The sequence below is a fragment of the Eschrichtius robustus genome, chromosome 16, assembly GCF_028021215.1.
Source record: "Eschrichtius robustus isolate mEscRob2 chromosome 16, mEscRob2.pri, whole genome shotgun sequence".
Taxonomy (NCBI): domain Eukaryota; kingdom Metazoa; phylum Chordata; class Mammalia; order Artiodactyla; family Eschrichtiidae; genus Eschrichtius; species Eschrichtius robustus.
The window spans coordinates 55,165,326-55,178,372 of record NC_090839.1 but is presented as its reverse complement, the minus strand read 5'-3'; the positions used below and the strand labels follow the sequence as shown (position 1 = coordinate 55,178,372).

General features: G+C 46.3%; 1 protein-coding gene across 4 annotated transcripts in view; it reads right to left on the bottom strand.

Annotated features, from left to right (window-relative positions):
* Window positions 1-13,047, bottom strand: part of MGRN1 (mahogunin ring finger 1) — a 61,433-nt gene that overhangs the window by 14,304 nt on the left and 34,082 nt on the right. For all 4 annotated transcript variants that reach the window (XM_068565742.1, XM_068565743.1, XM_068565744.1 and 1 more), the window contains exons 8-10: window positions 11,790-11,837; window positions 10,451-10,519; window positions 8,979-9,138 (exon numbers count right to left, since the gene is read on the bottom strand). In XM_068565742.1, coding sequence (XP_068421843.1) covers window positions 8,979-9,138; window positions 10,451-10,519; window positions 11,790-11,837 — 277 coding nt within the window. The remainder of the gene's footprint in view (window positions 1-8,978; window positions 9,139-10,450; window positions 10,520-11,789; window positions 11,838-13,047) is intronic.

The window sequence follows — 13,047 nt, the reverse complement described above, 5'->3', positions numbered from 1 at the left end:
TGGCAAGATGGCGGAAGAGTAAGACACGGAGATCACCCTCCTTCCCACAGATACATTAGAAATACATCTACACGCGGAACTGCTCCTACAGAACACCCACTGAACGCTGGCAGAAGATGTCAGACCTCCCAAAAGGCAAGAAACTCCCCACGTACTTGGGTAGGGCAAAAGGAAAAAGAAATAACAGAGACAAAAGAATAGGGACAGGACCTGCACCAGTGGGAGGGAGCTGTGAAGGAGGAAAGGTTTCCACACACTAGGAAGCCCCTTCGCGGGCGGAGACTGCGGGTGGCGGAGGGGGGAAGCTTCGGGGCCACGGAGGAGAGCGCAGCAACAGGGGTGCAGAGGGCAAAGCATAGAGATTCCCGCACAGAGGCTCGGCGCCGAGCAGCACTCACCAGCCCGAGAGGCTTGTCTGCTCCCCGGCCAGGGCGGGCGGGGGCTGGGAGCTGAGGCTCGGGCTTGGTCGGATCCCAGGGACAGGACTGGGGTTGGCGGCGTGAACACAGCCTGAAGGGGGCTAGTGCGCCACAGCTAGCCGGGAGGGAGTCCGGGAAAAAGTCTGGAGCTGCCGAACAGGCAAGAGACTTTTTCTTGCCTCTTTGTTTCGTGGTGCGCAAGGAGAGGGTATTCAGAGCGCCGCCTAAACGAGCTCCAGAGACGGGCGCGAGCCGCGGCTATCAGCGCGGACCCCAGAGACAGGCATGAGACGCTAAGGCTGCTGCTGCCGCCACCAAGAAGCCTGTGTGCGAGCACAGGTCACTCTCCACACCGCCCCTCCCGGGAGCCGGTGCAGCCCGCCACGGCCAGGCTCCCGTGATCCAGGGACAACTTCCCCGGGAGAACGCACTGCGCGCCTCAGGCTGCTGCAACGTTACGCTGGCCTCTGCCGCCGCAGGCTCGCCCCACATCCATACCCCTCCCTCCCCCCGGCCTGAGTGAGCCAGAGCCCCCGAAGCAGCTGCTCCTTTAACCCCGTCCTGTGTGAGCGAAGAACAGACGCCCTCAGGCGACCTACACACAGAGGCGGGTCCAAATCCAAAGCTGAACCCGGGAGCTGTACGAACAAAGAACAGAAAGGGAAATCTCTCCCAGCAGCCTCAGGAGCAGCGGATTAAAGCTCCACAAACAACTTGATGTGCCTGCATCTGTGGAATACCTGAATAGACAACGAATCATCCCAAATTCAGCAGGTGGACTTTGGGAGCAGGATATATTAATTTTTCCCCTTTTCCTTTTTTTGTGAGTGTGTATGTGTATGCTTCTGGGTGAGATTTTGTCTGTATAGCTTTGCTTTCACCATTTGTCCTAGGGTTCGGTCTGTCTGTTTTTTTTTTTACTTAAAAATTTTTTTTCTTAATAAATTTTTTCTTAATAATTTTTTCCTTATTTTTTATTTTAAAAAATTAAAAAAAACTTTATTTCTTAATAAGTTTTTTCTTATTTTTTATTTTAAAAAATTAAAAATTTTTTCTTAACAAATATTATTCTTAATAATTTTTTTCTTATTTTTTATTATAAAAAATTAATAAATTTATTTTAAAAAATTTAAAAAAATCTTTTCATAAATTTTTTACTAATTTTTTTCTTATTTTTTATTATAATAGCTTTATTTTATTTTATTTTACCCTCTTTCTTTCTTTCTTTCTATTTTTTCTCCCTTTTATTCTGAGCCGTGTGGATGAAAGGCTCTTGGTGCTCCAGCCAGGCATCCGGGCTGTGCCTCTGAGGTGGGAGAGCCAACTTCAGGACACTGGTCCACAAGAGACCTCCCAGCTCCACGTAATACCAAACGGCAAAAATCTCTCAGAGATCTCCATCTCAACACCAAGACCCAGCTTCACTCAACAACCAGCAAGCTACAGTGCTGGACACCCTATGCCAAACAACTAGCAAGACAGGAACACAGCCCCATCCATTAGCAGAGAGGCTGCCTAAAATCATAATAAGGCCACAGACACCCCAAAACACACCACCAGACGTGGACCTGACCACCAGAAAGACAAGATCCAGCCTCATCCACCAGAACACAGGCACTAGTCCCCTGCACCAGGAAGCCTACACAACCCACTGAACCAACCTTAGCCACTGGGGACAGATACCAAAAACAATGGGAACTACGAACCTGCAGCCTGTGAAAAGGAGACCCAAAACACAGTAAGATAAACAAAATGAGAAGACAGAAAAACACACAGCAGATGAAGGAGCAAGGCAAAAACCCACCAGACCAAACAAATGAAGAGGAAATAGGCAGTCTACCTGAAAAAGAATTCAGAATAATGATAGTAAAGATGATCCAAAATCTTGGAAATAGAATAGACAAAATGCAAGAAACATTTAACAAGGACGTAGAAGAACTAAAGAGGAACCAAGCAATGATGAAAAACACAATAAATGAAATTAAAAATACTCTAGAAGGGATCAATAGCAGAATAACTGAGGCAGAAGAACGGGTAAGTGACCTGGAAGATAAAATAGTGGAAATAACTACTGCAGAGCAGAATAAAGAAAAAAGAATGAAAAGAACTGAGAACAGTCTCAGAGACCTCTGGGACAACATTAAACGCACCAACATTTGAATTATAGGGGTCCCAGAAGAAGAAGAGAAAAAGAAAGGGACTGAGAAAATATTTGAAGAGATTATAGTTGAAAACTTCCCTAATATGGGAAAGGAAATAGTTAATCAAGTCCTGGAAGCACAGAGAGTCCCATACAGGATAAATCCAAGGAGAAACATGCCAAGACACATATTAATCAAACTATCAAAAATTAAATATAAAGAAAACATATTAAAAGCAGCAAGGGAAAAACAACAAATAACACACAAGGGAATCCCCATAAGGTTAAGAGCTGATCTTTCAGCAGAAACTCTGCAAGCCAGAAGGGAGTGGCAGGATATACTTAAAGTAATGAAGGAGAAAAACCTACACCCAAGATTACTCTACACAGCAAGGATCTCATTCAGATTTGATGGAGAAATTAAAACCTTTACAGACAAGCAAAAGCTGAGAGAGTTCAGCACCACCAAACCAGCTTTACAACAAATGCTAAAGGAACTTCTCTAGGCAAGAAACACAAGAGAAGGAAAACACCTATAATAACAAACCCAAAACATTTAAGAAAATGGGAATAGGAACATACATATCGATAATTACCTTAAATGTAAATGGATTAAATGCTCCCACCAAAAGACACAGACTGGCTGAATGGATACAAAAACAAGACCCATATATATGCTGTCTACAAGAGACCCACTTCAGACCTAGGGACACATACAGACTGAAAGTGAGGGGATGGAAAAAGATAGTCCATGCAAATGGAAATCAAAAGAAAGCTGGAGTAGCATTTCTCATATCAGACAAAATAGACTTTAAAATAAAGACTATTACAAGAGACAAAGAAGGACACTATATAATGATCAAGGGATCGATCCAAGAAGAAGGTATAACAATTGTAAATATTTATGCACCCAACATAGGAGCACCTCAATACATAAGTCAAATACTAACAGCCATAAAAGGGGAAATCGACAGTAACACAATCATAGTAGGGGACTTTAACACCCCACTTTCACCAATGGACAGATCATCCAAAATGAAAATAAATAAGGAAACACAAGCTTTAAATGATACATTAAACAAGATGGACTTAATTGATATTTATAGGACATTCCACCCAAAAACAACAGAATACACATTTTTCTCAAGTGCTCATGGAACATTCTCCAGGATAGATCATATCTTGGGTCACAAATCAAGCCTTGGTAAATTTAAGAAAATTGAAATCGTATCAAGGATCTTTTCCGACCACAACGCTATGAGACTAGATATCAATTACAGGAAAAGATCTGTAAAAAATACAAACACATGGAGGCTACACAATATACTACTTAATAACGAAGTGATCACTGAAGAAATCAAAGGGGAAATCAAAAAATACCTAGAAACAAATGACAATGGAGACACGACGACCCAAAACCTATGGGATGCAGCAAAAGCAGTTCTAAGAGGGAATTTTATAGCAATACAAGCCTACATCAAGAAACAGGAAACATCTCGAATAAACAACCTAACCTTGTACCTAAAGCAATTAGAGAAAGAAGAACAAAAAAACCCCAAAGCTAGCAGAAGGAAAGAAATCATAAAGATCAGATCAGAAATAAATGAAAAAGAAATGAAGGAGACAATAGCAAAGATCAATAAAACTAAAAGCTGGTTCTTTGAGAAGATAAACAAAATTGATAAACCATTAGCCAGACTCATCAAGAGAAAAAGGGAGAAGACTCAAATCAATTGAATTAGAAATGAAAAAGGAGAAGTAACCACTGACACTGCAGAAATACAAATGATCATGAGAGATTACTACAAGCAACTCTATGCCAATAAAATGGACAACCTGGAAGAAATGGACAAATTCTTAGAAATGCACAACCTGCCGAGACAGAACCAGGAAGAAACAGAAAATATGAACAGACCAATCACAAGCACTGAAATTGAAACTGTGATTAAAAATCTTCCAACAAACAAAAGCCCAGGACCAGATGGCTTCACAGGCGAATTCTATCAAACATTTAGAGAAGAGCTAACACCTATCCTTCTCAAACTCTTCCAAAATATTGCAGAGGGAGGAACACTCCCCAACTCATTCTACAAGGCCACCATCACCCTGATACCAAAACCAGACAAAGATGTCACAAAGAAAGAAAACTACAGGCCAATATCACTGATGAACACAGATGCAAAAATCCTCAACAAAATACTAGCAAACAGAATCCAACAGCACATTAAAAGGATCATACACCATGATCAAGTGGGGTTTATCCCAGGAATGCAAGGATTCTTCAATATACGCAAATCAATCAACGTGATACATCATATTAACAAATTAAAGGAGAAAAACCATATGATCATCTCAATAGATGCAGAGAAAGCTTTCGACAAAATTCAACACCCATTTATGATAAAAGCCCTGCAGAAAGTAGGCATAGAGGGAACTTTCCTCAACATAATAAAGGCCATATATGACAAACCCACAGCCAACATTGTCCTCAATGGTGAAAAACTGAAACCATTTCCACTAAGGTCAGGAACAAGACAAGGTTGCCCACTCTCACCACTATTATTCAACATAGTTTTGGAAGTGTTAGCCACAGCAATCAGAGAAGAAAAAGAAATAAAAGGAATCCAAATCGGAAAAGAAGAAGTAAAGCTGTCACTGTTTGCAGATGACATGATACTATACATAGAGAATCCTAAAACTGCTACCAGAAAACTACTAGAGCTAATCAATGAATTTGGTAAAGTAGCAGGATACAGAATTAATGCACAGAAATCTCTTGCATTCATATACACTAATGATGAAAAATCTGAAAGTGAAATTAAGAAAACACTCCCGTTTACCATTGCAACAAAAAGAATAAAATATCTAGGAATAAACCTACCTAAGGAGACAAAAGACCTGTATGCAGAAAATTATAAGACACTGATGAAAGAAATTAAAGATGATACAAATAGATGGAGAGATATACCACGTTCTTGGATTGGAAGAATCAACATTGTGAAAATGACTCTACTACCCAAAGCAATCTACAGATTCAATGCAATCCCTATGAAACTACCACTGGCATTTTTCACAGAACTAGAACAAAAAATTTCACAATTTGTATGGAAACACAAAAGACCCCGAATAGCCAAAGCAATCTTGAGAACAAAAAATGGAGCTGGAGGGCTTCCCTGGTGGTGCAGTGGTTGAGAATCTGCCTGCTAATGCAGGGGACACGGGTTCGAGCCCTGGTCTGGGAAGATCCCACATGCCATGGAGCAACTAGGCCCGTGAGCCACAACTACTGAGCCTGCGCGTCTGGAGCCTGTGCTCTGCAACAAGAGAGGCCACGGTAGTGAGAGGCCCGCGCACCGCGATGAAGAGTGGCCCCCGCTTGCCACAACTAGAGAAAGCCCTAGCACAGAAACAAAGACCCAACATAGCAATCAATCAATCAATCAATCAACCAATCAATCTTTAAAAAAAAAAAAAATGGAGCTGGAGGAATCAGGCTCCCTGACTTCAGATTATACTACAAAGCTACAGTAATCAAGACAGTTTGGTACTGGCACAAAAACAGAAACATGGATCAATGGAACAGGATAGAAAGCCCAGAGATAAACCCACGCACATATGGTCACCTTATCTTTGATAAAGGAGGCAAGCATATACAGTGGAGAAAAGACAGCCTCTTCAATAAGTGGTGCTGGGAAAACTGGACAGGTACATGTAAAAGTATGAAATTAGAACACTCCCTAACACCATACACAAAAATAAACTCAAAATGGATTAAAGACCTAAATGTAAGGCCAGACACTATCAAACTCTTAGAGGAAAACATAGGCAGAACACTCTATGACATAAATCACAGCAAGATCCTTTTTGACCCAACTCCTAGAGAAATGGAAATAAAAACACAAATAAACAAATGGGACCTAATGAAACTTAAAAGCTTTTGCACAGCAAAGGAAACCATAAACAAGACCAAAAGACAACCCTCAGAATAGGAGAAAATATTTGCAAATGAAGCAACTGACAAAGGATTAATCTCCAAGATTTACAAGCAGCTCATGCAGCTCAATAACAAAAAAACAAACAACCCAATCCAAAAATGGGCAGAAGACCTAAATAGACATTTCTCCAAAGAAGATATACAGATTGCCAACAGACACATGAAAGAATGCTCAACATCATTAATCATTAGAGAAATGCAAATTAAAACTACAATGAGATACCACCTACCACCGGTCAGAATGGCCATCATCAAAAAATCTAGAAACAATAAATGCTGGAGAGGGTGTGGAGAAAAGGGAACACTCTTGCACTGTTGGTGGGAATGTCAATTGATACAGCCACTATGGAGAACAGTATGGAGGCTCCTTAAAAAACTAAAAATAGAACTACCATACGACCCAGCAATCCCACTACTGGGCATATACCCTGAGAAAACCATAATTCAAAAAGAGTCATGTACCAAAATGTTCATTGCAGTTCTCTTTACAATAGCCAGGACATGGCAGCAACCTAAGTGTCCATCATCGGATGAATGGATAAAGAAGATGTGGCACATATATACAATGGAATATTACTCAGCCATAAAAAGAAAAGAAATGGAGGTATTTGTAGTGAGGTGGATGGAGTTAGAGTCTGTCATACAGAGTGAAGTAAGTCAGAAAGAGAAAAACAAATACAGTATGCTAACACATATATATGGAATCTAAGGGGAAAAAAAGGTCATGAAGAACCTAGTGGCAAGACGGGAATAAAGACACAGACCTACTAGAGAATGGACTTGAGGATATGGGGAGGGGGAGGGGTAAGATGTGACAGGGTGAGAGAGTGGCATGGACATATATACGCTACCAAATGTAAAACAGATAGCTAGTGGGAAGCAGCCGCATAGCACAGGGAGATCAGCTCGGTGCTTTGTGACCACCTAGAGGGGTGGGATAGGGAGGGTGGGAGGGAGGGAGACGCAAGAGGGAAGAGATATGGGAACATATGTATATGTATAACTGATTCACTTTGTTATAAAGCAGAAACTAACACACCATTGTAAAGCAATTATACTCCAATAAAGATGTTAAAAAAAAAAAAGAGTATTAACTTATTATTGAAAATGAAAATATGATTTACTTAGAACAAATGCCTTCAAAATGCCCTCCCTTTATCTCCTCTTACTGTATATACTAACAACGGAATACCTTTAACCTGGAATGCAATTCACTAAAAACAACTAAAGTAGATCAAACTGAGAAACAAAGTAAAATAACGTGTTACCAATATAGACTCACTGAATCTAAGTTAGGTTTTTGAGTATGCTAAACATAGGGCAAAGAACACTTTATTACAAAGATAATTTGCATTAAAAAAAAAATCATCCTAAGCTTTGTTTTTTTGTCTTTTTCTGCCTCACTGTGAAGCTTTCGGAATCTTGGTTCCCCGACTAGTGATCGAACCTGGGCCACAGCAGTGAAAGCTGGGAATCCTAACCACTAGGCCACCAGGGAACTCCCTAAGCTTTATTATTTTTAAAACACACTTTCTTTTTCTCCCCCAGGGTTTCCCAAGGCCATGTATATTGATTAATTGCTTTGAAGCATAATTTTAACATAGCCATAGACTACTCAACGAAAGAGAGTTTTATAGTGAACAGTCATGAACCTAAGAACTAAGTGTAGCAATAAAGAGATATCTTCACACTTGGAGTTTTAAACCGACCAATACATTATTTCTGAAAGTGACAGTAAATCTGACAGTCTTTGTCTATGCTAAAAAAAAAAAAAAAAGCTGTCATTTATCTCCTCAGAGAAAATGCCCTGCAGCTCCCATGGGAAGGTGCTCTTGCCACCCACACCCAGTCCCCGCCAGGACCAGCAGGAACCGGGCCCAGGACTGCTGACCCACCAGCAGGACCCACAACCTGAGAATGTCTACTCTCTACTGGAGGATGAATATTTTGTTCAGAATTAGGCCCAACGTGACAGCTTTTTTTTTTAACGCCGTGTGTGCCACTCGTGGGATCTCAGTTTCCCGACCAGGGATCGAACCTGGGCCCTCAGCAGTGAAAGCGCCCAGTCCTAATCACTGGACCTCCAGGGAATTCCCCCAACGTGACAACTTCCGACTGAGAAAGTCCAGATGCTCAAGGAAACCAAATTTAACTCCTTGATCATTTACACCCAGCACACTTTTCACTTTATTATAATTTTCTATCAAAATATTTCCCACATACTCTTTGAAACAAAGACCTGACTTGCTGATCACTTCTGTGCAGTTCACCCCACACACTGCCCTGCAGCCCCTCCTGGATGCTTGCCCTGCGTCTGACTTCCCTGGAGGCAGACGGCGCCACCCCATCGCCACAGGGGTCCCTGCCCACGTCTGCCACCGTGCCGGTCTCCCTGCCTGCCCGCCCACCCGCCCGTCCCACTCACGCAGCCGGCAGATGGGGCAGTTGCTGGCCTGGTAGCGCAGCGTGTCGGCGCACGAGTTGCAGAGGCACAGGTGGCGGCAGGGCAGGATCAGCGTGTCCCGTAGGTCCGACAGGCACACCACACACTCGTTGCTGTTGTCGCTGTTCTCCTCGTCTGAGGGCTGAGGGGACACCGAGGGTCCCAGGGTCGGTGGCTCCCGAGGCCAGAGGCCGGGGGCCTTCCTGTCCCCACTTCCCCTGGGGGCTGCGGTGGCAAAGGGAAGCCCCAGGGGCAGAGGAAGGTCACCAAAGAGCAGGACACCCCCCCAGCCCAAGACACCTCCCCAAATCAAGAGAACTTGGGTCTCCTCCTCCCCAGAACCAAAGAGGAAATGTGGGAAGACTCGCATCTGCCAAGGCTGCCCATTTACTTGCTTAAAACAGCAACAACAAAAATAAGGCAACGGAGTTCCCGGGCGGTCCAGTGGTTAGGACTCCGTGCTTTCTCTGCTGGGGCCTGGGCTCCATCCCTGGTAGAGGAACTAAGATCCCACAAGCTGCGCATTGCGGCCCCCCCAAAATAAATCAGGCAAGTCTAACTTGTTGAAATGTTTTCCTTAAGTAATGGCACCTTCTGGAAAACAAAATTAGCTTCTGGATCAAGAGATAGCAACAGCCTAAAACGGGCATCAGCCAAGTCCAGCCTGCTGCCTGCTTCTGAAGCAAAGTGTCACCAGAGCACAGCCTTGCCCCTGTGTTTCTGTATGTCTGTGGCTGCTTCTGCGTGATCCCGGCAGTGCTAGACACATGAACAGAAGTGACAGATGCCATAGAGGTCGACGACATTAACTACTGGGCCCTCTATGGGAAGTCGGATGACCTCTGACGCAGAAACATGACCTGGGCAGAGAGCACTTGGCATCCAGCCAGTTCCAGCCACCATGGAAGCTAGCCTGAGACCCCAGAGGTTTTTAAAAAGAGGCAGCAGTTTCATTTGTGTCTTAAGACAATGACAAAGCCATGGACTAATTCCCTGGCTGTGCCAGACCTTGGCTCTGTGGACCACCAGGCTCCTGTCACAGGCATTGGAAGGCGAGCCGGCCTACGGGTGCAGCGTGGGCTCAACTGCTGATGAGAGAAGGGAAAGGCCAAGGCTGCACCGGGGAAGGGGGCAGCAGGAGGGGGCCCGGCATCCCCAGGCTGCCTTGATGGCCAGCTGCCCAGTGATGGTAACAAGCCAGTGAATTTGCTGGAAAAAGGACAATGTCCCACAGACTCTGCTAACTCTAAAAATTAAGGAAAAATGATGGAGTCTGGGGTCCTGGGGTCTCCAGGGGAAGGCTCAGCAGGGAACTGGCTCATCTGCCACCAACCTGCAGGGCCCTGGCCAGGACAGGGGCCCCAAGCAGGTCACCCACGGGCCCGCCTCCGAGCAGCTGGGAGGAGCACAGGGGAGCATGGCCAGCCTGGCCCGGCGGTGCCACAAGCACGCACCTTTGTCTCCTGGTTGTTCTTGTTCTCAATGCCGTAGATCTCCTGCAGCAGGTAGCTGACCCGGTCCACCTGGAGAGCAGAGAGGTGTCTGGGCACTTGCTCCCAACTCAACGGCTCCTCTGCACCCACCTTTCCCGACAACCCCTCCCAGGTGCCGGGCTCGGGTCCTGGGGGCAGGCGTGGTTGGCGGTTCTGTCTAGCCCCACCCCCAGGGAGCGGGGCACTACTGGAGACAGGCAGGGAGAACCACCACCTGCCCAGCCCACTGGTAGCAAGGACACTGGGCTGGGCCCAGGTTCTGCCCGCCCCAGAGGGCGCAGAGCCTAGCTCTACCCGGACTCGGCGACCACATCTTCTGCCCACCTTACCGTGCCCAACCCCAGAGGAAAACGACCTTGGACCCTCCTGTCACCAGCCCCACAAGAGTGACCAGAGTCAGGCCTCGAATTGACCACAGTTTATGGGCCAGATACTCCTCCTGAGAGCCACAGCCCTGCTGGTCAGCTCTCCTGAAACAAGCACCCAGACCATCCCCGGGGTCTCCTGCCCTCCTGCCACCTCCAGGTGTTGCACCTGCCAGAGTTCTCTCAACCCCTCTTTTAAAAAACTCAAGCAACACCACTCTCGGGTTGTGGCTGACACACCTGAGCAGCTACACACAGGATAACCTGATAATCACAGCTTTGGAGACAGACCCCACCATGGCCGCTGTTAAATCAGTCTCCAGGCTCATTTCAGGCGAACTTGTCCGCTAAATCCTCACAGAACCTACCTAAGTCGGAGGCCACCAGGGATAATTCTTCCTGGTGTTAGACCATGGAATTACGGACCCCAAAGAAAGGCTGTACTGGTCTATAGCTCCCATTGGTTCCAAGATATTCCATCCTTCTCTCAAATATGGATTAAGTCAATCTAAGTCTTTGCCCAACACGGAGGTAATTTCAGCAATTTGTAAGGAGGAGGAGGGGAGGCTGCAGTGTTTCTCCCTTCTTTCCTCCCTCCCTTCCTCCATCCCTCCCTCCCTTCCTTCCCTTCTTCCTTCATCTGTCCATTCATTCATTCGGCAAGTGTTTACTGAACACTCACTAAGTTCAAGCTGGACAAGATTCGGCTACAACGGTCAATGCAGGTACGTGGTGGGTATGCAGTACACGCGGACACACCCAGTGACCCTGACCCTGACTCCTGGAGCCCAGGGCCCACAGTAGTGGTGTCACCAGCTACTTCCACAGTGGCCATGGTGGCCTGGGGAGAATAATCCACAGAGACCACTGGGTCACGTGTGCACGCCTGTCTTTTAAATCAAAAGGGCTCACGGTATTTCCTCTGATGGACTTACGATTTGCTTCTGCTTTAAAGGCTTCACAGAGAAGCTGCCGTCGACGTGCTGCAGGGAAGAAGGACAGAGAGGTTAACTCGGCCGTGCTGAAGGCCCGTCCTTGGTCAACCCACAACCACGGCTGAAAAAAAGAAGGGGCCAGCGACAGTGAGAGGCCCGCGCACCGCGATGAGGAGTGGCCCCTGCTTGCCGCAACTGGAGAGGGCCCTCGCACAGAGACGAAGACCCAACACAGCCAAGGGTAAATAAATAAATAAATAAAATGTCTGCAGAAATATTAAAAAAAAAGAAAATAAAGAAGGGGCCACACGAAGACTCGAGAGACAGGCCAGGGATCCTCCAACTGTGGCCCTCTGACCTGGCTTCGAAACTACCCGGAGACTCTTCTAAAAATATCGCCTCCTGGGTCCCACCCTGACCTACAAAACCCAACTCTCCCTGGGTCGTTCTCAAGTACACTCAAGTTCACCACCATCAGCCAAGTTCTGACAATGGATAGGCGCCTCCCCACCTGGATGGCAAGAACTAAGACAGACGGCTCCAGCCCTCAAAGGGCTTGGTCGAATCGCGAAGACAGCACAAGGATGTCACTGGCTTACGTACTCAGCAAGGCCCAAAGCTCTGAGAACCGTGAGAACAAGATAGAGCAAATGCGTCTGGTGGTACCTGGGGAGGCACACGGCTCCGAGTCCACACAGTTAAGCACGGTACCAGATCTGAACTCTCGCGCACCAAATACCCCTTCTGAGTCCACCGAGACCAGCGCCCGGCGTTTTCTGTAAGGCTGATGGGTTCTGACAGAAGTTTCTAGCACGCTGCATTCCAAAAATAAGGTAGTTTCTCACTGGACTCTACACTGGAAGCACAGAATGGAGTGTCTGCCAGTGAGGGCCCATCGCCCCGCCAGAGCACACAGATGGTAAATAGTCACCATCTCCTCTGACAAGGCCGGTCTGGGGAGCACAACTGGTGAGCCCAGAGATGGAGAGGGCCACCTCCACCACAGCCCCAGGAGGCCAGGGAGAGCACAGACCCAACGTCACCAGAGGGGCCTCGGGCCCAGCTCCACTGATCCCTTGGGGCATCTGGAAAGACCCAGATCACAGGGAGGAGATGAGCTCTGCACTTAAGGCTTTCGGGGCTGTAGGCACACCCTGGGCTGAGGAAGCCAGGGGTTGGCAGGACGTCCAGGACAAGTGGTCTGAGACTGGTTTCCTCATGAGGTCCTTGCTCCTCGTCCACCTGGGCCACAGGCCGG